Source organism: Papio anubis, chromosome 16, assembly GCF_008728515.1.
Source record: "Papio anubis isolate 15944 chromosome 16, Panubis1.0, whole genome shotgun sequence".
Taxonomy (NCBI): domain Eukaryota; kingdom Metazoa; phylum Chordata; class Mammalia; order Primates; family Cercopithecidae; genus Papio; species Papio anubis.
The window spans coordinates 29,402,039-29,426,041 of NC_044991.1; the positions used below are offsets into that span (position 1 = coordinate 29,402,039).

The 24,003-nt window shown below is 47.1% G+C and overlaps 1 protein-coding gene across 4 annotated transcripts in view; it reads right to left on the reverse strand.

Annotated features, from left to right (window-relative positions):
- Positions 1-24,003, reverse strand: part of PI4KA (phosphatidylinositol 4-kinase alpha) — a 145,014-nt gene that overhangs the window by 80,793 nt on the left and 40,218 nt on the right. For all 4 annotated transcript variants that reach the window (XR_004178955.1, XR_004178954.1, XM_031656473.1 and 1 more), the window contains exons 9-19: positions 22,733-22,798; positions 18,535-18,631; positions 16,115-16,306; positions 15,446-15,546; positions 14,327-14,456; positions 12,691-12,823; positions 10,059-10,154; positions 9,482-9,665; positions 8,982-9,085; positions 6,574-6,742; positions 3,601-3,651 (exon numbers count right to left, since the gene is read on the reverse strand). Coding sequence is in view for 2 of the 4 variants with exons in the window: in XM_031656473.1 (XP_031512333.1) it covers positions 3,601-3,651; positions 6,574-6,742; positions 8,982-9,085; positions 9,482-9,665; positions 10,059-10,154; positions 12,691-12,823; positions 14,327-14,456; positions 15,446-15,546; positions 16,115-16,306; positions 18,535-18,631; positions 22,733-22,798 (1,323 nt within the window). In the remaining 2 variants the exon portion in view is untranslated. The remainder of the gene's footprint in view (positions 1-3,600; positions 3,652-6,573; positions 6,743-8,981; positions 9,086-9,481; positions 9,666-10,058; positions 10,155-12,690; positions 12,824-14,326; positions 14,457-15,445; positions 15,547-16,114; positions 16,307-18,534; positions 18,632-22,732; positions 22,799-24,003) is intronic.

Sequence of the window (24,003 nt, forward strand, 5' to 3'; positions counted from 1 at the left end):
TGGGGTTTCACCATGTTGGACAGGCTGGTCTCGAACTCCTGACTTCAGGTGATCTGCCCACCTCGGCCTCCCAAAGTGTTGGGATTACATGTGTGAGCCACCATGCCTGGCCTGGAAAGCATTTAGATCACTGTTTGGTGTTTAGCAAGAACTAGGAAAGGGTATAACGTTACTCTCAATCTAAGAGCGTACGTAAGCCAGGCCTTCCTAACTGGGGAGCCTTGGGTAGATTGTTTCCATTTAACTTCCTGAAGTTACGTGTAAAGTCTTGAGAATAATACAGATTTCCACGGAGAATGCACAGTTTTCAAAAAGGTTCTCTGTGACCTAAAACATGTTAATCCACACACACCTGGTTTTGCAGGCACTGAGAAAATAAGTAACCCTTCCAAGGCCACAAAAGTGACCAGTGACACAAGTAAGCTTGCTCTCAGCAAAATACATGAATGTTTTTCCAGAAGGAGGTGCATCTTATTAAATCACTATTATATGACTGTGGAACAACTAGGTCTCTAAGCATTAGATACCATTCAAAACATTTAACAAGCTAAATAACAACTGAAGTAATTTAATCAATGACATCTCTGAAGAAATATTATTCACAAAGTCGCAGTGCAAAGATCACCAAACCTAGCCAGGAAGGAGCCTCAGAGATTGTACGACCCAGCTTCCTAGCAACTCCCTCAAAGTCACTGAGAAAAGCTGCATTAGGGCCAAAACCCAGGCTTCCTGCCCCAAATCCACTGGTACTTCCATTCAACAGAGTAATCTGAGATACTGTGCCATCAAAGGTCCAAAATAGAGTATATCTTTCTTTTAAAAAGTAAAATAAGTAGGCCAGGCATGGTGGCTCACACCTGTAATCCCAGCCCTTTGGGAGGCTGAGGCGGGTGGATCACTGGAAACCAGGAGTTTGAGACCAGCCTGGTGAACATGGCAAAAACCGATTTCTACTAAAAATACAAAAATTAGCCGTGCATAGTGGCGCACACCTGTAATTCCAGCTGCGTGGAAGGCTGAGGTAGGATAATCGCTTGAACCCAGGAGATGGAGGCTGCAGTGAGCCAAGATCGTGCCACTGCACTTCAGCCTGGGTGACAGAGTGAGATAGTGTCTCACAAAACACAAACAAACAAAAAACAAAAACACACAAACAACAACAACAAAAAACCACCTCCGGAAATTAGTTTATTCCAGAAGGTTCAAGGGGTAACCATAAAGTAAATGCAAGAACCCATGATCTCTGTGCTCTTTATTGAGCAATAAAATCAAATATTTGTTTCCTCCCCCATAATATAACCATTAACTTTCACTAAAAATACACTTATTCTACTCATGTAAAAGGTCACATCAGGGGAGTATTTAAGTGAGCATGTGCTAAGCTACCACAGACAACAGTTCTGCCTGTACCACCCACCCCAGCAGCCTGGAGAGGCCAAGGCTCACACACAGTCTCACATGCAGGACCAGAAGTCCAACTTGGAACCCTGTGACCCTCAAATTCACGTAATTTCAACCAACCTCACCACTCACTGCTTCCCAAAAGTGCAAAGTGCCTGACAGATTTCCACTATGCATATATTAAGCTCTAAATGACAACTGCTCAACATATTTGAAAGCTCACAAGAATACAGGTCATCAAACTCTGATGGTCAAAGATCCTGGAACTCACTGATTTTAGTGTTGCCCCAAGCATCCTCCCTGTCTGCCTAAAACTTGCTCTCCTGCAGAGCCTGCTGCCAAGGAGTGCCTTGGGCTTCATGTCCCTTACTTTTTCTTCCAGGTCAGATAAAAGGCCCACATACAACAGCACTTTAAACACACAAGCATACACTAGTCAACATTAACTATACAGTGGGAAAATTTCTGTTTTGAAAAATCAACCAATGGAGCCAGGCATGGTGGTTCACACCTGTAATCCCAGCACTATGGGAGGCTGAAGTGGGCAGATCACTTGAGCTCAGAAGTTTGAGACCAGCCTGGGTGACATGGAAAACCCCATCTCTACAAAAAAATAGAAAAAGTAGCTGAGAATGGTGATGTGCACCCATAGTCCCAGCTACTTGGAAGGCTGAGGTGGGAAGATTGCTTGAGCTCCAGAGGTCCAGGCTGCAGTGAGCTGATATCGTGCCACTGCACTCCAATCTAGATGCCAGAGTGAGACCCTGTCTCAAAAAAAAAAAAAAAAAATCAACCAATGGGGACGTCCACGAAAAATACCATGGCAGGCCAGGCGCGGCAGCTCACACCTGTAATCCCAGTACTTTGGGAGGCCAAGACGGGTGGATCACTAGAGGCCAGGAGTTCGAGATCAGCCTGGCCAACACGGTGAAACCCCGTCTCTACTAAAAATACAAAAATTAGCCATGCGTGGTGGGGCGTGACTGTAGTCCCAGCTACTCGGGAGACTAAGGCATGACAATTGCTTGAACCCAGGAGGTGGAGATTGCAGTTAGCCGAGGTCGCACCACTGCATTCCAGCCTGGGTGACACAGTGAGAATCTGTCTCAAAAATAAAAAATAAAATACAATATAATAAAAAATAAAAACAAATAAATACCACGCGACATATAACATTTTACTACTAAAGATAAATAATGGCAGACCAGTCAGTTACTATTTTTCATCTACCTCGGCCAGCCAAAACTGGACACCCTAGAAGTCCCCAGGCTGGGAATAATGATGAACACTCAGATGGTGTGAGCAGGGGAACCACTTCACTGAGACCAGGAGAAGTGCCTCTCTGTGCCTGCAATGCCACCTGTCTGCCTGACCTCCACGTCCCTAGGCTGCCCTAGCAGTTCTGCCACCAATCCCAACCCTCTGGTGTACAAGTTGAAGGGGACACATGTAAGTGCTCAAGACTTGAACTACTAGGGGGTGAGGAGGGGGGAAGGCACTGTAAGGCAGACACAAGGGATGGCCTAGAAGGTCGATTAAATGGAAGGGAGAGAATATGGAATGAAAATAAATACTGGAACATAGGTGTTGGGCTTAGGACTTGCAGCTAGCAGTGACGAAGAAAGGGAAAAACAACTTCTACAAGTCATCTGGGAAGAAGCAGACCTAGGCTGGGACAGGACAGGACGGAAACAGGCTCTCCAACATGATGGTGCCGCACAGGAGGCAGGGACTGTGCCCGCCATGCCAACAACGCCCCCTGGAGGAGACTGGGGCCACAGCTCCGAGGCCTGAGCACCAACAAGACGCTTCCAGGCCTGCACTTGCAGGAAGGATCCAAGGAAGGGATGGAAGCAGGGAGCTGGCCCACCATCAGTCACGAGGGCATGAGACACAGGATGAAAGTGGAGTCAAATTTAGGACCTAGGAGCCACACAGAAGGGAACCAAAGCAAGTGACCTTGTCAATTGGTTGAGGGGGTTCGGGCAGGGCATGGAGAAAGGGAGTGAAGAGTGTCTCACGGTGGACACACCTACACGGCTGTCATGGAAGAGCTGGTGATGGCTAAAGCAGTCACATCTAGAGGCACAGGGGCCTCAACACTGCACCTTTCTAAGAAATTTACTATGCGTCACCAGGCAAGACTCAAAGCATGCACACAGTATCTGCAGTTTCATCATTCAATTAATGAATACTCACCACAGCTATTACAGGAATGAGTACTCCCAAGTTCCCTGCGCTGCTAGAAGCCTAGAAAAGAACAGAATTGTTGTCATTAAAGAGTATGTGTTTCTTTTATTTAAAAAAAAAAACACACAAGATACAACATAGTGTTATGTAAACCTGGAATGTCTTAATCTAAGAGAAATGATGAGAGGTATGCGGAGAGAGGCATAGAGATGCTCATCCAGCATAATTTTAACAGCAAAAAATGAAAACAAATGTGAAAAATAAACCATGGTTACATAAATGATTACATAAATCATGGCACTTCTGCATAATTAGATATGACACAGCCATTTAAAATACAACTTTCTGAAAAGCATTTAGTCACCATGGAAAGAGCCCACAGCACATGTCAAATGAAAAAAAAGGCAAGATTTAAAACTGTGCTATGATTTAATCCCAATTATGTAATAAATACATAGCATAAAAAAGCTAGGAAGAAATCTGTCAAAGTGTTAGTAATGATTATGTCATCTCAGTCAAGAAATAAGTGCTTTTTACTTTACTATTTATAGGTTTCTGTATCTTTTCTAAAATAAACATATATTCTTTGCAAGCTAGGGAAATTTTGGGGGGTTACTTAACAATAAAAGACTCCCTGGCTAGACACACAAATGTAGCTAATCTTCAGTACACAGTGATTAGTAAAAATTCTGGAAGCACTGGCCTAAGCCGACATGATTTATGCTCTTAACCTATAATAACGACAGCAGCTGAAGACCCTGAGCATCCACTGCAGCCAGGCACGTGCTGAGTGCTTCACATGCGCTGAGTGCTTCACATGCACTAACTTCTGGGGAGATTCATGGGAGGTCTCAGTAGCTTGCCAAAGCCACACAGCACTGCAGTGGTGGGGACAGAATGCCAAGCTGTAAATATATACACCTACTATGTACCCACAAAAATTTTTTTGAAAATTTACAAAGAATGCCAAGCTGGTTTCCTTGGGCTGGGGGCCACAAGGGTGGCCTTGCCTGGTCCCCTCTGGGAAACCGATAGCCTAAGGGCTGCGTGATGATGGAGAACAATCCACAGATCTTAGTTTAATTTATAATTACAGCTTCTTGTCCTCCAGAAGGTGAAGCACTGAGGTCCAATTTCCAGGGGAGAGCAGGCTCCTGAAACACCCCTCAGGCAGGTTACAGCCTCTGCTTTCTCAGGTGCGCAGCACCACCTTGTATCATCAGCACCCTCCTCTTATCCTGATGCCTAAGGTCCCGCTAGACATGCCGGACACGTTTCTTTCCTGTGCACTGAGGTGGTCCGAGCTGTGTACCCCGCTGGGAGACTTGGGAAGTTATTCAGCCACATCACTGTCGGAGGGCCCGGCATAGCAAGGCCGAATTAGGGACAAGAGTCTTAGGATCCCTGCTTGCACCAGCCACTCCCTCTTGACTGAGACTTTCACAGGGGGACTCCTCCATGCAGCTGTCATCTCAGATGTCACTCTTCAGAGAGACCTTCTCAACCAGCCCAATCTAAAGTGCCCCTCACTACACTGCCCTGTTTCACTCTCCCACTAAGCCCCACAGTCAGAGACGACCCTGTCTGTCTCGTTCACTTCTGTAACACCCTCATCTAGAGCAAGGGCTGGTAAACTATGGCCCATGGACCAAATCCAACCCAACGCCTGTTCTTGCAAATACAATTTTATAGGAGCACAGTCACACCTGTTCGTTCACAAACAGGTAACCATAGAAGAGTTGAGTTGAGCAGTTACAACAGAGGCTGTATGGCCTGCAAAGCGTAAAATATTTATACTCTGGCCCTTTACAGAAAAAGTGGGCTGACCTCTGACCTAGGACAGTAGCTGGCAGAGAGTAGGTAAACAATAGCTGTCTAGGGGAAGGGGAAGGAAGGAAGGGAAGGGAGAGGAAATGACAAAACAGGGTGGAAACAGAGATATGGTTGTGGGATATAATGGGGTTTTTCTTTAAATAATCTGATCAATCTTTTATTTTTTAATTTATAGTACCCCACACTTTTTCTTCTTTTTCTTTTTGCCTTTATTAAATGCCTAAATATGCCTCAGTACCAAGCGTTATCAATACCAACTCACATTCCTTTCCTTATAAAAAAAAAAACCAGCTTTCTAGCTCATTACAAACACCCCCCTCCCTTTTCTCTCCACTTTTTTTTACATACCCACTCTATTTAAAAAAATCAAATGTTTAGCCAACCAAAATTAGTTTAAACTATACGACCCAACCCCAGTCAATAAAAAAATACAAAAACAAAACTTGCGTCAAAAATAAAAATTCTCATGCTCTTTATTCAAATATGCTCTCCTAACAACTAGCCAAAAAGACACCCTCTACACAAAAATAACATTGCTTTACTAAACATCTTTTGTTCAAATATTCAATTTCCTTAACATTTTAAGCATTATTCCTAACATGGTAGAGGGACCGGTGCCCACGTGACATGCTACTGGGGAGTTACGGAAGAAGAGGCCTCACCTGCCTCGGCCCCACCACAAATGTATTTGGGCATTCAAGACAGGACATTTGTTTGTCTCAGTGGACCTGTCTTCCTTGGGTGGCCTGAGATTAGGTGAACTCTGGCCCTTCTCATGTTGCCGCTGTGTTCTGATGATGGGCCCTTAAAGTCCTCCTAGGCCCAGCTACCACCCCGGGCTTCATGAAGAAGGCAAGGAGAGAGAGAGGGGCCCATGGGGAGCTGAGGCTAGACTGTTGTCATGTCTGGGATGGGGAAGGCAGCTACCATGAGCTGGATATAACTCAGTGAGAAAGCTGCCCTCTCCTCCATCCCTGCCAGCATCCTTGAGAAAGAACCCCACCCCTTCTTACTTGCATTCTACCAGGCACATTTAAATCACTCAACAAAGAAAGTGCCATATTCCAACCAAGATGGTGCCTGGAGACTAAGCCTTGGCCAGCAGGGATGGGACACTGATGGGGAAGGCACAGCCATCCTCCTTCCTACCTTCAGGGCAGGGCCCTTCTCGCTTGCCCTCTCGCTGGCTCGCTTCCCCTCCAACCCCAGCTGCACAAACAGTTCCAGCAGGTTCATGAGCAGCTCATCCACCAGGTGCTCGTCTTGGATGTTGGCCGCAATGTTGGCCAGGGCATTAATCACTGCCAGGGAGCAATGCCTGAAAAAGAAAGAGTAAAATAACAGCCACTGCCATGCCCTCAACCATCCCCAAGGGACAGCACTGCAGGGGTGAGGAGAGCTGAGCGGGCCAGGCCCAGCCTGCCTTAGCACACTCCTCCCAGTGTCTGTAAACCAAAGGAATCTCAAGTGGAGAAAGACACGTCATCTGTGAAAAACAGCCCGTAAAAGAAACTCAACTGCTGCAGAAATGACTGTAACCCTTTCTCCTGAGATGTAGTAAGGACCTCCAGGAGACTAAGTTCCAGGCATCTGCAACACTGGGGACCTGTGAGGGTCTCAGGACACTTCCCTCAGGGCTGAAAACGAAAGGGCCCATGCCCAGGCATTCCAGGTTGGATCTTGCTTTCCCCCCACAAATCACCAAGAGCCTTAATGCATCATTTACCACCCACAGAACTTTCACTTCATGACCAGCTTCTCCCTAACGCTGCCTCCACCTTGGAGCTGATGTCAGCATTTTTTCACATCGAATGCTCAGGAAGTGTTCCAGGGTCCTGCCTCAGGATCCTGGCTGGCCCCATGTAAACGCCGGATGTGAAGCTGACATTGCCCCTTTGGCCAAAAACCTGAACCATTGAAGCCAACCAGGCTTCTGTGGCCTTGGAGACTGCCAGACTCTGTCACGTCCAAGCGGCACGACCTTGGGTAAGTCTCTTAAGTCTTTGAGCCTCAATTTCTTCCTAAGTAAAACAAGGATAATAATTCCTCTTCGTAGGATCATGGGAAGAGTGAAACACCATGCGAAGCACTGAGCATGTCGTCTGCCCCACTAAGAAATCCCAGAGCAACAGCAGCCACAGCAAAAGGCACTGCAGTTAGGTAACACCTGGTAGGTCAACGGCAAACAAAGGGCAGTAAATGCTTCTGCTGGTGAGGAAGAGGACAAATCATTTTTGGTGGCAATATGAGAAAAGGCTTTATGGAAAGAGAGGCAAGCTAAGCCAGAACTGAAGAAATGGAAGGATGAAGACTGGCAGATGCTACACACTCACGGTAAGGCGTGGCAGAACATCTAGGAGGGGTGGGGGCAAAGGCAACCGGGGAGGCAGCTGAGGAGGCCCCTGGAGAAAGGGCCCAGCAGTCACACAGGCACAAGGAAGCAACGTGTTAGCCTGTGTGCAGGTTCCACGGCAAAGAATGGGACAGAGGAAGAAGGAAAGGAGAGCCTGACCCCATCCCCAATCCAGTCTTCAGGCTGTTCTAGCAGCCTGGGCTCATGACGGTGGCAGCAAGAAGGCAATGAAGTAGTATCGATGTGAGAGACAGCTCTATTGATTGAGAACTTTAACGTATGCAGTCTCATTCCCAACTGCAGGCAGGTTCTCATTTGGCAGATAAGGAAACTGAGGCACAGAGAGGTTCAGCATTTTCTGAAGTCATGCAGCCACATGGCATGGCTCCACAGCTGCACTCCCACCCACTAAACTGACATGGAGAGACTGGACTTCACAGTCAGAAGGGAGGAGCCTGGAGGTCAAGAAGAGTAACGCCTGCAAAAGGGCTCTCTTCTTCCCTCCCCAGCCTCCTGTCCTCATCTGACTTCACCTCTCCCCTTCCCTCTCTTCCAAACATGGATGAACATGTCCCTGTCCTTAAGGCATTCCTAGAGGAGGGTAAGGAATAGCCAAGAGGCATCTCTCCGTCTGTCAGGGAAAACTGGTCAGACTTTATACAAGTATCAAATGTTCAAAGACATTTAACACCTACTTCCTTGGACCCAAAATCCTACTTCTCTGAATCTAACCCACAGAAAGCATCAAAGATGCTCAGAGATATGTAGCTGTTAGGCTGTCAATGCTGCATTTATTAGTGGGAAAACTGGAAGACAACCTAAAATCCAAACTAGGGACTGGCTGGTTAAATCTCGGTTCTGCTACAGGATGGGACGCTCCGCAACCTCTAAAGGCAACCTGTGCAGGATCATTCACGGTGTGGCTGATGTGCTGCCCCATAAAAAAGCAGGTTAGCTGCATGTGCAGCATGGGCCCGATCAGAAGGAGAGGCAGGAGCTGAGATCTCGTGCGCTGAGATGCTTGATGGTCACCTCTGTGGGGGGCACATCGGGTTTTCATTTCCCCCCTTATGTGTGCATTGATCTGTAGCATATAGTGTTCTCATAAGAAGAGTTTATTTAAGAGACAAATTCACAAACCTCCCATTTTCAAAGTAAATTAAATACTGTCATGATAAAAAAAGTGACAATGAAGTCCAGTTACCTGTAGCCGTGGTCCTTGTAATCTTTGGTGGCTGAGTATACAACAGAGCTGGCCTTCACACTGATCTGCTGGAAGAGGTTCCACACTTCCTGATAGATGTATTGCTAGGAGAGAGCGAGGGGCACTGTCACCATGCAGGATGCCCTCATGAGGCCCCTCCTGTCATCACCCAGAGGGAAAGCTCTGGAATCATGGGGCACAACAGCTCAAAGATCATCCATTTCTAAAGCTTTAATCAAACCTCAAATTAAAAGCTAAAAGGAACATGGCTTAGATTCAAATATTCTGTTATAATACACCGACAAGAAATTAAACCTCTTTTTCCCCAGCACTCATAGCACTTTATACTATTCTTACTACTCAGTATTAAAACAGTTGTCAGCATTTAGCTCATCTGCAAGGTATATTTAATCTGTATTTGCACATCCCTTACAGTCAAGAGTTTAATGTAGCTTGTAATGTAACAGGGTTAGTGGTGTCCCGGCTCTGGCCTCCCTTACATTTCCGGTGATAACCAGGCAGCCCAGCTGGTCAATAATCAGCACATCGAGAGGGGAGGGTGGTTGGCAGAATTTCTGCTGCAGGATCTGCAGAATGGGCTCCATGACCTTCGGGGTGTCCCTCAAGGCCACCGCGATGTGTCCCAAGGCTCGGATTGTGTGGTCGGGAATCAAGTGAGCGTCCCTACAGAAGGAAGAACAGAAGCGTCCTAGCAACAGTCCTCCAGCATGCAGTAGTGAAACAGTACCCAGAGACTACAATCTAGACCTTGATTTCCTAACAGTCTGGATGAAGTATTCATCTGAAACTGACAGTCCAGGATTTTAACCACCGGCAGAAAGGCAAGCCCCAGGTACTAGGCTGGATGACAAAGATCTTTCTCGACTTCCACACAGTGGTCCAGGAAGTACGTTCCAAGGTGGACTTCACCTTAAATCTTGTGACAACCCTGATGCATGCCTATGCTCTGAGGCAAGGAGATAAGGACAGACGCATCCATACGCACAATGCCAGGTGCCCCACACAAGCCTGCTGAGAACAATGGGTTGTCTCTGAGAGACAGGAATGGGGGCATACTTGTCACTCTCCTGAGAGATGTAGAGCCGGTTGGACAGGCTGGCCAAGAATGCCTCCACGATCACTGGGTCCACCGTCAATCCAGCCTTCAGACACCTGAGGAGCAAGAAAACCCATGTGGCATTGAGGCATCAAAACAAGATAGGTTTTTTGTTTTTAAATTTTTCCTTCCTTAGGCCTACAAAGTTTAAAGAACTGCTCAAATTTTCTTCCCCCAAAATTGGAGGTCATAACACAGAATGAATTCAAAGAATTACTCCAGATTTTGCCCACTTGATAAATATCTCAGTCAGAAACAATAATTTCATTATTTTGCCCAGAACAGTTTCCTTTGGAATATCATGCTCACTCTAATTCCAATTTCAATCCCTTGTACTGTTCCTTAAGGTCACAGAGACTGATTGAAAAGACAAATGGTCCCAAGACAGCAGAGGAAACATCACAATTACATACCAAGGTTTTCATGGTAAGGAGAAACATTTACGTTATAGGGAAAAGGAGAAAAATTTAAAGCCCCTAAAAACATAAAATCTTGTAAGATGTCCTAGCTCTCCACATCTGTTTGGCTCCTGGGCCAGAGTTTAGAGAACAGTTTGAGTCTGACAGACAAGCAGCCATCCTGATTTAGCTTCCAAGGGCGAGGAACCAGAATCCAGGCAAAGAGGCATTTGCATGGAATCAGACTGTATTTGGCTCCCAAGTTGGAAGAACAAGAGTCCACAGTGCAGGAGTCTGGGCAGCAAGGGGTACCTGATCATATTTAAAAACCTCACATTTATATTAAATATTCCACAGAAAACAAGGTAAAGAAAATATGATGATACGTTACTCTGGATGGTGAGCTAATGGGTAATCTTTGTCTTTTTACTTTTCTATACATAACAATTTTTCTCTAGTAAGAATTTTTTAGCCAAGTGCGGTGGCTCACGCCTGTAATCCCAGCACTTTGGGAGGCAGAGGTGGGCAGATCACGAGGTCAAGAGATTGAGACCATCCTGGCTAACATGGTGAAACCCCATCTCTACAAAAACAAAAAAAACAAAAAAAACACAAAAATAAAAAAAATACCAGGCGTGGTATGGGCACCTGTAGTCCCAGCTACTCGGGAGGCTGAGGCAGGAGAATGGTGTGAACCCGGGAGGTGGAGCTTGCAGTGAGCCGAGACCAGGTCACTGTACTCCAGCGTGGGTGACAAAGCAAGACTCCGTTTTTTTTTTTTTGTTTTTTTTTTTTGAGACAGAGTCTCGTTCTGTCACCCAGGCTGGAGTGCAGTGGCACAATCTCAGCTCACTGCAAGCTCCGCCTCCCTGGTTTACGCCATTCTCCTGCCACAGCCTCCCGAGTAGCTGGGACTACAGGCGCCCACCACCTCGCCTGGCTAATTTTTTAGTAGAGACAGGGTTTCACCGGGTTAGCCAGGATGATCTTGATCTCCTGACCTTATGATCCGCCCATCTTGGCCTCCCAAAGTGCTGGGATTACAGGCTTGAGCCACCGCGCCCAGCCCAAGACTCTGTTTTTTTTTTAAAAAAAAAAAAAAAAGGAAGAATTTCTTATTACGGTTTTTGAGACAGAGTTTCACTCTTGTTGCCCAGGCTGGAGTGCAATGGCATGATTTCAGCTCACCTCTGCCTCCCCGGTTCAAGTGATTGTCCTGCATCAGCCTCCCAAGCAGCTGGAATTACAGGCATGCGCCACCATGCCCGGCTAATTTTTTGTATTTTTAGTAGAGACGGGGTTTCACCATATTGGCCAGGCTGGTCTTGAACTCCTGACCTCATGATCCACCTGCCTCAGCCTCCCTAGTAGCTGGGATTACAGGCGTGAGCCATTGCGCCAGGCCTTTTATTATGTTTATGATCAGGAAAAGAAAAGAAGTAAAATATGAAATAATTCCTCTTTACAGATCAAGTGTAGGCTTAAAATAATCAGAAACAAGCTTTAAAAAAGTATAAATGCAGCCAGGTGTGGTGGCTTATGCCTGTAATCCCAGTATTTTGGGAGGCTGAGGCAGGCGGATCACGAGGTCATGAGTTCGAGACCAGTCTGGCCAACATAGTTAAATCCTGTCTCTACTAAAAATACAAAAAATTAGCCAGGCATGGTGGTGTGCACCTGTAATCCCAGCTACTTGGGAGGCTGAGGCAGGAGAATTGCTGAGGCAGAGGTTGCAGTGAGCCGAGATCACGCCATTGCATTCCCACCCCAGGGAACAGTGCGAGACTCTGTATCAAAAAAAAAAAAAAAAATGTGTAAATGGTCTGGGTGTGGTGGCTCACACCTGTAATCCCAGCACTTTGGGAGACCAAGGCAGGTGGATTACCTGAGGTTACGAGTTCGAGACCAGCCTGGCCAACATGGTGAAATCCCATCTCTACTAAAAATACAAAAATTAGCTGTGCGTGGTGGTGGATGCCTGTAATCCCAGCTACTCAGGGGAGGCTGAGACAGGAAAATCGCTTGAACCCAGGAGGCAGAGGTAGCAGTGAGCTGAGACTGCGCCACTGCATTCTAGTCTGGGCAACAGGGAGAGACTCAATCTCAAAAAAAAACCAGTATAAATGTCTCTTATTTTGTAATAACCCGCTGTCTGGAGCACTGCTGTCTACTCGCCACTTGCCCGGCTTCCCACCTGCAGATGTTGTCAATAGCGATGTCTCGGAGCTGCTCGTACATAGAGGGCTGGCTCTTCTTACCCGATATGACGTTTAGGGTTGACTCGGAATGCTCATTGGTCACACTGATTTTTATATCATTGCCAGCAACTGAAAGTAAAAAATTCAAATATATAGCTGGTTAAGCCTATTATTTTCCAGCACCTTCTTTGTAATTCAAAAACCAAGATGATATGCTGATCATTTATAAAAGCAAAATGATCACTCTAAAAACATCTGACCCAAATATATCAGAAACAGAAGAGTCTAAGACCAATAGAAAATAATATGTTTAAACGAAAAGGAAGAATATTCAGGTTACAAAGTGATAAATATAGAAAACCAGCAATTTCTCAATAAACTGTTAAAAAGTACTGATGACCAACCACCAAAGGCAGCCCTGAGGGCAAGTGAGGCATGGCCCAGGGCTTGGAGTTATCTCACTAATATGGACAAAGCCTGGAAGGGTTGGGGATGCTTGGGAGAGCAGGGACCTTACAGCCTGAGAGAACCCTCCCCACTATGAGGTCCAGGGAAGTCTTGTTTTTTATTTGTTTGTTTTTGAGATAGGGTCTTGCTCTGTCACCCAGGCTGGAGTGCAGTGGCGCTATCACAGCTCACTGCATCCTCAACCTCCTGGGCCCAAGCCATCCTACAGCTTCAGCCTCCTGAGTAGCTAGGACTACAGATGAGCACCATCACACCTGGTTAAAACTTTAAAATGCTCTGAGTTTAAGTCTTCATCTGAAGGGGAAGATAAAAACAGCTGAGATAGGAGAATTGCTGAGGCAGAGGTTGCAGAGAGCTGAGATCGCACCATTGCAGTCCCACCCCAGGCAACAGTGCGAGACTCTGTTAAAAAAAAGAAAAAATGTATAAACGGTCTGGGTAGAGTGGCTCACGCCTGTAATCCCAGCACTTTGGGAGGCCAAGGCGGGTGGATCACGAGGTTAGGAGATCGAGACCATCCTGGCTAACATGGTGAAACCCAGTCTCTACTAAAAATACAAAAAAAATTAGCTGGACATGGTAGCAGGTGCCTGTAGTCCCAGCTACTGGGGAGGCTGAGGCAGGAGAACGGCATGAACCCGGGAGGCGGAGCTTGCAGTGAGCCGAGATCACACCACTGCACTCCAGCCTGGGCGACTGAGCAAGACTTTGTTTCAGAAAAAAAAAAAATAACGGCCACCTTCATGAGACTGTGGGTAACAGGGTGATACTACATCAGAGCCACTAGCACACAGTAGGTGTTTAATTAATTAATTAATGTTAATTATTGTTTCATCATACGTGGAAACATCATAATCCATTCTCGTAGAGGTAGTAGGGACTGGGCCCCTGGCTAAGTATTTGGGGCACATAGGATTTGCATTTCAGACTTCCACAGTGAGAGATGTCAAAAAGAAAACAGGATTTGAAGGGGCCTTTGGTGGTAACATGAATATAGGATGAGAGAAGACCGGGGAGGAAAGGCCTGGAGCTTCAAGGGGACGCAGAGGGAAAGACAGAAGGAAAGGTGTGGCGAAGGAATGTGCCCAGGTACAGTCATGAAACCTGTGTGGGGCTCACACAGTCCCTTTCTCAGGGCCTGAAAGGCACACGGTCTGTTATTACCTGTGTGGTACTGACTGTGGTACTTGTAGAGCTTCACCAGAACTGGGGACGGGATGACCAGGAAGTCTCGCAAGGACGGTGTCACAGAGTGTACCACCACCGGGAACCTCTCGCACAGGCGGCCCAAACCCTGCAACACACCAGCAACCTGTCACATGGCCTCTGGTGTGGGACCATCTGAGTAGGCCCTGAGCAGGGAGATGCTCAACCCTTCAGTACCCAAGTTTGACCCAAAATTTCCATGGTCAGAGCTCCCATAGGCCACCTGCCCAGGACATAAAAAGACAGGGAAGGGATGGTGCTGGTTCTCCTCCACCTATAAGGGACATCAACTACTGTTTTTTTTGTTTTGATTTTGAGACGGGGTCTTGCTCTGTCACCTAGGCTGGAGTGCAGTGGCACGATCACAGCTCACTGCAGCCTTGACTTACTGGGCTTAAGCAATGCTTAAGCCTCAGCCTCCTGAGTAGTTGGGAATGTAGGCACACACCATCATCCCTAACATTCTAATTTTTTTAAATTTTTTGTAGAGATGGGGTCTCACTATGTTGCCCAGGCTGGTCTTGGGCTCAAGCGGCCCTCCCACCTCTGCCTCCCAAAGTATTGAGATTACAGGCGTGAGCCACCGTACCTGGCCACAGGATATAGATTGTTAAAGTGTGCTCATCTATTTAGGAAGCAAACTAAAGAAGAAAGGGGCAAAACAGAACTTTTAAACAATGGCAGGTGTGGAGTTAATGGGATTGTGACAAGGTAAGAGTCTTGGCAGAGCAGAGCTAGCACTGTGGGTGTCAGAAGATGTCCCCTTGCGTGGCCCCATGGCACATGTCAACAGTCCTTCCCCCACAGACCTTGGGAATGGCCCCACAGCCTCACAACAAATGAGAACTGAAGCCAGCTGCACCCAGATGCCACTTGCAGAAAGCCCTGGCATCCTGTAGGGGGCAGCCCACACTCAGTGATGAACTGTGCACAGCAGGCACTGGTTAAAGCTTCTAAAGACAGAACCCGCATGGTCACCACTGCTGGTGTGCCCAACATAGCCTGAACAGCAACAGCATGACCAGAGGAAAGCCCTACAGATGGGATTTGAGCCTCTCTGGGTTCAGTGAGACTGACCTGCAGACAGCAGATCAGCAGGGGCAAGTGAGCAATGATGACTTTGCTGGACGTCTTGGACTGCAGCTTCTCAGATAGCTTGATGCAAAGGTTTTCCGCACCTTAATTCAAAACCAGAAGAGGAGATGAGTGATCAGCACAGGCCAGTCTTTCTAACACACTTATCCACCAAGTAAGCACAGAATTTAATAAAATCCCAGCGATATACTTTAGGTGGGGCTTATTCATACTGAGAGGTCACACAGTGTGTGACTCTCTCTCTCCTCCGCTGGCCCTAAGACCCCTCGTCCCCGCAGTGTCCATTCCACAGGAAAACTTCCCATTTTACTCCTCCCCTAGAAAAACACTTCACCTGAAGGCACTGAGCTTCCATGTCACCACAGAAAAACCTAAAGAACCAGCGAGATGCAGCAGACAGCACACACGGGCCCTGAGGCCACGGGCATCCCCATCCTCCCAGGTCCAGTGCCCTCCGTGCAGGACAGGATACCAGATGTAGAGCACAGCAGGGGCTGATGCTTCACTCTGCACGTGCCCTGGAGGTCTACTGCAACTGCCCCTGCTAGTAACAGAGCCAAGCGTCCTAGAAGTCGTTTGGGGAAACCTGTGGGAGGAAAGCCTCTGGGGCATGCCTGGAGCTCACATGAGAAGCAAGGCAGTCTGTCTCACCCTGCTCGTCCTTCACGGCCCACACCATGAGGTCCACGCAGGCGGCATTAGCCTGGCAGCGCAATTTGAGGGGGCTCAGCTCATTGTGGATCCGGTCTGCGTCATGTAGAATCTTCTGGAGCTCCCCCTGGCTCGTGTTGAACTGCTCCAGCACAAAATCATGGATCTCCTTCACAAAAGAGGTCGAGAGGTCTGCAGGAAAGAGTGTGGCATCACAGCTAGGAACAAAACTACAGTAGAACACAGGCAATGCTGGCAGCAGCTACAGTCTTCGCCTTTTAACAAAAACCCCAGAAAAGTAGCATTTGCTACTGGCCACTGTGGGTCCAAGAATGCCCACTGGAAAGAAGTTGGATAGGAAGTGCACAGCTGTCCTCCACATGCACACAACCTGGCAATCAGAGGAAATGATAATTTCCCGGGGATGTTACAGCCATGCTTTGTTTTAAGCAGTCAATGTACTAAAACCTGAATACACAAAACATATAAATTGGGAAGTATCATCACTGAAACTACTTCCACTGACAATATGAGATACTTCTGTGATTTTTTTTTTTTTCTTTTAAGAAAAAGGTTGTCAGGGCTGAGTGCGGTGGCTCACACCTGTAATCCCAGCACTTTGAGAGGCCGAGGCGGACAGATCACGAAGTCAGGAGATCGAGACCATCCTGGCTAACATGGTGAAACCCAGTCTCTACTAAAAATGCAAAAAATTAGCCAGGCGTGGTGGTGGGTGCCTGGAGTCCCAGCTACTCGGGAGGCTGAGGCAGGAGAATGGCCTGAACCCGGGAGGCGGAGCTTGCAGTGAGCCGAGATCGCGCCACTGCATGCCAGCCTGGGCGACACAGCGAGACTTTATCTCAAAAAAAAAAGAAAAAAAAAGAAAAAGAAAAGGGTTGTCAGATAAGGGTAAAAACTGGTTGTAGCCTTGAGAAGAGAATTATCTGGATCTTCAGAGCACTCACCCTGAGTTTGAGAGACTTTTCAAACTCTCATCCCCAGGGCGTGGAAAATTCAGGAGAACCACGATGATGCACACAAGTCGGTCCAGCCAAGGCAGCCAGTAACACACAGCATGGGTGGTGGGGAGGCCAGGGGCAATCCCTGATGCCCCTTCTTAGGGAGTCTCAACCCTTGCTGTGGCCCCAGATGACTCAGCTTCCGAGGAATGTTCAGAATCAGATTAGGAAAGTGGTTACTAAATTTTGGTATACCTTCCTGATAAAATATTATGTGCTCATCAAAACTTATGCTTACAAAGAACACTCAACAGTGTGAGGTGAGAGCATAGGAAAAACATTTTGTAAAATGCATAAAAGATTGTTTCCTTACTTCTGGGAAAGAAAAAATCATGAAAGAGGGACTAGAAGAAAATGCTAAATTGTTGTGTGTGCATGTTAGCTATTAAGATATTGTCTCCGGTTGGGTGCGGTGGCTAACACCTGTAATCCCAGCACTTTGGGAGACCAAGGGGGCGTGGATCATTTGAGGCCAGGAGTTCAAGACCAGCCTGGCCAACCTGGTGAAACCCCATCTCTACTAAAAACACGAAAATTAGGCAGACGTGGTGGCACACACCTGTAATCCCAGCTAGTTAGGAGGCTAAGGCATGAGAGAATAGCTTGAGCCCGGGAGGCAGAAGTTGCAGTGATGCCAGATCATGCTATTAATGCACTCCAGCCTGGGCGACAGAGCAAGACACTGCCTATTTAAAAAAAAAAAAAAAAAAAGCTAGTATCTCTATGTTAAGAGATTGTATGTATTACAAGTGCTTCATTTTCTTTTTTTAAATTTTTTTGAGATGGAGTCTCACTCTGTCACACAGGCTAGAGTGCAGTGGCATGATCTGGGCTCACTGCAACCTCCACCTCCCGAGTTCAAGCAATCCTCCTGCCTCAGCCTCCTGCATGGCTGGGATTACAGGTGCATGCCACCGTGCCTGGCTAACTTTTTTTGTTATTTTTAATAGAGACAGGGTTTCACCCTGTTTGGCAAGGCTGGTTTCGAACTCCTGACCTCAAGTGATCCGCCCATCTTAGCCTCCCAAAGTGTTGGGATTACAGGCGTAAGCCACCATGCCCGGCCTCTTTTTTTATTTTCTAAAATATCTAAATGGTATGTAAAACTGTACCTGTGCTTAGTGTGCTTAGGACAATATAACATGCACATTTTAGAAAAACACCTTAGGAAATAAACTCAGCAAAGGAGCCATCACTGATGGTACCAGGGTTGCAGGATCATGGATAGATTTTTTAAATTTGCTTTTTTCCCAAAATTCCAGTAACATAACCACATTGCTCATATGTGTTTTTAAGTGGCCCCAGCAGAAACTGAGTACCAGTCTGCAACCACTAGCATGCGACAGTGGCCTGGGAGCCAGTCTTGCTGTACTCACAAACACATGGGCAAACTGTCCTCACCCTTCATGTAGTACAGAGTGTCGCGCAGCATCTTGAACATGGTCAGGTAGAGGGGGTCACTGAAGGAAGTGTAGTAGAGATCAGCACTGGGGTTGGCCTGCAGGGAAGGCAGACAAACATGACTACAGAACAGAAACTCCCTTCTGCCCACCCTTTGCCTTCACAGCAAGGCCCTGCGGAATGGTGATTCGTGACTTAGCATTCTAAATGAAGTAACTGTTTATCACGACTTGGACACTTTACTGTCTTCACCCTCTTAAGCATCAGATCAAGGAAAACAGGAGGCTCATGCAGTCCAGAGATGCCTGCGGGGGAGCAGCCATCTGCACCCTAGTAGGAACCTCCTTGCTGTGGCTGAAGCTCGCCATCTTTGGCCATCATTGGCCCAAACAGGGACATGGGAAGTGGTGAAGGAGAAAGACTGACGAAGGCCACCAGAGTAAGGGATCCACACTGTCCATCATCCCAAGGATAGACATTACAGCCAGGACACCTTCAGATACAATTCATGTTTTGTAACTAAAACGCATTTTAAATTATTCTTTAGGAATCTATTTGAAATGCAGCACTATTCTTCTGCTGAAAAAAAAAAAAATTCGCACAAGGTCTAATAAGTTAAGAAAGATAGCCGGGCGCGGTGGCTCAAGCCTGTAATCCCAGCACTTTAGGAGGCCAGACAGGCAGATCACTGCAGGTCAGGAGATTGAGACCATCTTACAACACGAAACCTCGCCTCACTTAAAATACAAAAACCAGCCGAGAGGTGGCTGGCACCCAGCCGTCCCGGCTACCGGGAGGCTGAGGCAGAGAATGGCGTAAAACCAGGGAGGCTGAGCTTGTGCGTGAGCTGAGATCCGGACACAGCACCCCAGCCTGGTGACAGTGAGTGAGACTCTGTCTCAAGAAAAAAAAAAAGAAAGAAAAGATAATAGTTCAGGCCCAGGGCGGTGGTTTCATGCTCAATCCCAGCATTTGGGAAGGCATGGTGGGATCACCTGAGGTCAGGGGAGTTTGAGACCAGCCTGACCACAGGAAAATCCCTGTTCTACTGTAATACACTTGTACAGGCTGCAGGTGGTGCATGTTTGTAATCCCAGTTACTTGTAGGCTGAGGCAGGAGAATCCCTTGAACTTGGGAGAGGCAGGAGGTTATGTGAGCTGAGATGGTGCCATTGCACTCCAGCCTGGGGCAACAAGGGCAAAACTCCTCAAAAAAAAGTTAAGGTGCAGTGCTCACCTGTAATCCCAGCACTTTGGGAGGCCAAGGCAGGTGGACCATGAGATCAGGAGTTCGAGACCAGCCTGTCCAACATGGTGACACCCCGTCTCTACCAAAAATACAAAAAATTAGCCAGGCATGGTGGCTACCCAGCTGGTAATCCTAGCTACCAAGGAGGCTGAGGCAGAAGAATTGCTTGAACTTGGGAGGCAGAGGTTGCAGTGAGCTAAGATCACATCACCACACTCCACCCTGGGTGACAGAGCGAGACTCTGTCTCAAAAAAAAAAAAAAAGAGAACAGTCCTTAACTTCTATACATTCCCAGTTGAGTAGGATGGAAAATTATGGTTTATTATAACTCGTGTTTTTTTTTCTTTTTTTTTTTTTCGGAGATAGGGTCTCACTCTGTGCCCCAGGCTGGAGGGCAGTGTGATCACAGCTCACTGCAGCCTTGAACTCCTGGGCTCAAGTGATCTTCCTGCCTCAGCCTCCTGAGAAGCAGGGACTACAGGCATGTACCACCATGCCCAGCTAATATTATAATTCTTTTTTTTTTTTTTTTTTTTGAGACAGAGTCTGGCTGTGTCACCCAGGCTGGAGTGCAGTGGTGCGATCTCGGCTCACTGCAAGCTCCGCCTCCCAGGTTCACGCCATTCTCCTGTCTCAGCCTCCGAGTAGCTGGGACTACAGGCGCCCGCCACCACGCCCGGCTAGTTTTTTGTATTTTTAGTAGAGACGGGGTTTCACCATGTTAGCCAGGATGGTCTCGATCTCCTGACCTCGTGATCCACCCGCCTCGGCCTCCCAAAGTGCTGGGATTACAGGCTTGAGCCACCGCGCCCGGCCATATTATAATTCTTGACAAGTGTGAAAGTGCTCTGCAAATATAGCAAATCTTTAAGGGGCTAGAAGTTGGCCAGAGTGGGACGGGACATGCAGCGTAAGGTTGACAGATGGTGAGTGAGCAAGTGGAGAAAAGAAGAATCATGTGGAGAGTGTGAGAGTCATGCCAGTTCCCAGGAGGGCACTGACAGGAAGAGCTGTGGTTGACAGCACTGCAATGATGGCTTTACAGACAACGTTTGGTGGCCTTCACAGGGCATAAATGGAAAAACGAGACTGCGAGAGGTTAAAGCAGTTCAGGGCTTTGACTCTGGGAGTCCAGACAACATGAGTGTTAAGCTTTGGAGCCTTGGAGACCAACCATCCAAAGCCCACAGCCGGGTTCCATCACTCACGAGCTATGTAAATAAAGTTCCTTAGCCAAGACTCCGTTTCCCCATGTGTAAACTGGGGATTGCTGTGAGATTCAAGGAGTGAGTGAGCAAAGTTCTGGCACATAATAAGCATGTAATAATTGGTAGTGATTATTACACTGGTTATGGATAATGATTAGTATATTGCAGACTCTAGGTCAAGATTACAAGAAACTGTTTTTTTAAGCTATGAAACCATTTCTTCAAATGGATGTTTATGCTAAAGTACAAATTACAAAACAAAAAATACCAGAAACTGCCCTGGTTCAATGAGGAGGAGGGTCTCAGAGGAGAAGTGCAGGCCCAATAAGTCTCCAGTTGTCTAACTGCCCAGCCCAGTTCTCGCCCTGGTCCTCCTAATCTTTCCTCAATCACAAATGATCACACACTGATGATGGAAAACAAAAGGCCTCTGAGACCACAAGTTCAGTCTACAGTGAGCGAGTGAGAGAGCTAAAGCTCAGGCCAATGGGCAGAACGACAACCTGCAAAAGAGTTGAAGACAAGGTAGGAACTGCCCAGATGCAACTTGGGGAGTTAACAAGAACTCTGTTACTTAATCAAGAACCAACCCAGACCAAACCACAGCCAGCACATCCATCTCACATCTGCGACAGCTTGCTGGCAGGGGTGCGAAGCAGGAAGAGACATGGTCTACAGCACATGAAGGGCCCTGGTAGTTCCTTCCCTGCTTCATACCGGAGCCCCAGGTACAGTGGTATCAGGCACTGTGCGTCTTATAATCAGGTAAGAGACGGAACACCAGGCTTAAACAAGGAATCTGGGTCCAGGACATACCAATGGTAATAATTAGCCTGGCAAATGACAACCTGTCTGCATCTTAACCCTCAAGAGGGGCCTGACCCAAATGTTCCCTGAGATTCTGAGACCTCTCAGCACCAATGTAATGATTTCATAAGTAATGCTGTAGGCTTTGGTTCCAAATACATTAAAGACAAAAGTTCCAGCCAGGCATGGTGGCTCACAACTGTAATCCCAGCACCCTGGGAGGCAGAGGTGGGCGGATCACGAGGTCAGGAGACCAAGACCATTCTGGATAACATGGTAAAACCAATCTCTACTAAAAAATACAAAAAAATTTAGCTGGGCGTGGTGGCGGGCACCTGTAGTCCCAGCTACTTGGGAGGCTGAGGCAGGAGAATGGCGTGAACCCGGGAGGTGGAGCTTGCAGTGAGCCAAGGTCACGCCACTGCACTCCAGCCTGGGCAACAGAGCGAGACCATCCGTCTCAAAAAAAAAAAAAAAAAAAAAGTTACCTAGTTACACACTCCTTACCCTTAAAAACCAGGGCTTGCACATGCCTAGAAAATGCAGCTGAGCCCAGAGGAGCAGCTTTGTAAGCACCAAAGGAGCGACAAAGATAAAAGAGTAGGAGAGACCCAGGCCAGACTCCCAGCTCCCACAATAACTACGTGATGTGGGCACGTGAGTTCTCCCTGAAACTCTATCTTCCGTCTGTGAAACGGAGACGTTGGCTGCCAGTCAGAGGCACCAAGAGGTGACGATTTTAAAAGAGCATGCAACAGTACCCAGCACAGACCAAGCCCTCAGTGGCAGGTGGATTGTTACCACATAAACAAGGGAAGTGAAAACACTGCAAAACCCCTTCCACTCTAGCCCCCGCTCAAACTCTTCCTGCTTTCTCTACACGCATGTTTAAGTCAGGCTGATTTCATGGTAATGCCCTCAGAAGCGACATACCTCCATCACACTGGCTACAATGGCATCCAAGGATTTGAGAACAGGCTCCTCAACGATCTTCTTCACCTACCAAGGAAACAGAACCTCATGAAGCAACTGACATACACAGAGACAGAAATGCTAGCTCCTTCTACCAAAAACCCGTGACAAACTCACATGGTGAAAAATGTGATGCAGATAAAGGCCAATAAATACAAATCATGGCTATGTATTAAACTATACGCACAAAATGCCTTTAATTCTGAAGTCACTTAGGACTGCTTTCCTACCTTAGATAGCAATGACATAAAAACAAAGGAAAAAAGCCAAACTCCCTCAAATTTGTTGATATGAGATTTCCGTTTCCAGGATGTGCAGACCTCAGGCCTTGCTGCCATTTCACCCACTCATGGTTAACAAGCACACTTGAGTGACATCCTCCTGCAATCCCCTCCCAGACATCAAGGACACCCTCACAGCCAGTCCTTGGAGCTGATGGCACCTCCCTCCTCCCTGGGCGAGGTACACTGGCTCTTCTACAACTGCTTAGGTACTCAAACTAGAGCTCACATTTTAAATTTTCAATAGAAGCAATTATTTTCACCTGTTCTCTGTACAGCATTTAGTATAGGAATGAACTGTTCTGTCAACTGCAGAAACACCAAAAAAAAAAAAAAAAGAAAAAAAAAATTGCCCACATCCACAATTGTAGTATTTGATGAAGGTCATTTCCAAACTGTACAGATAATGATAAACATGCTAGGAAAAGAAATGAAAAACCACCTAAAAGAAAACCTAGGCTGGGCGTGGTGGCTCACACCTGTAATTCCAGCACTTTGGGAGGCCAAGGTGGGCGGATCATGAGGTCAGGAAATCGAGACCATCCTAGCTAACACGGTGAAACCCCATCTCTACTAAAAATACAAAAAATTAGCCGGGCATGGTGGCAGGTGCCTGGAGTCCCAGCTACTCGGGAGGCTGAGGCAGGAGAATGGCATGAACCCAAGAGGTGGAGCTTGCAGTGAGCCGAGATCGTGCCACTGCACTCCAGCCTAGGCGACAGGGCAAGACTCCATCTCAAAAAAAAAGAAAACCTAAACCTGAAAAAAGTTAAAATATACTGCAAAAAATAATACCCCAAGAAAGGATGTGAAACAGTCAGTCTTCAGTTAGAATTTCTGACATGGTACTGGGAACAGTCATCTGTGAAGGTCATGGCTCTACCAGGCCACCATTCTGTCTGGGGCAATGACACTGAGAAGCAGTTTGGGGACAGTTTTCCTTCTTGACAG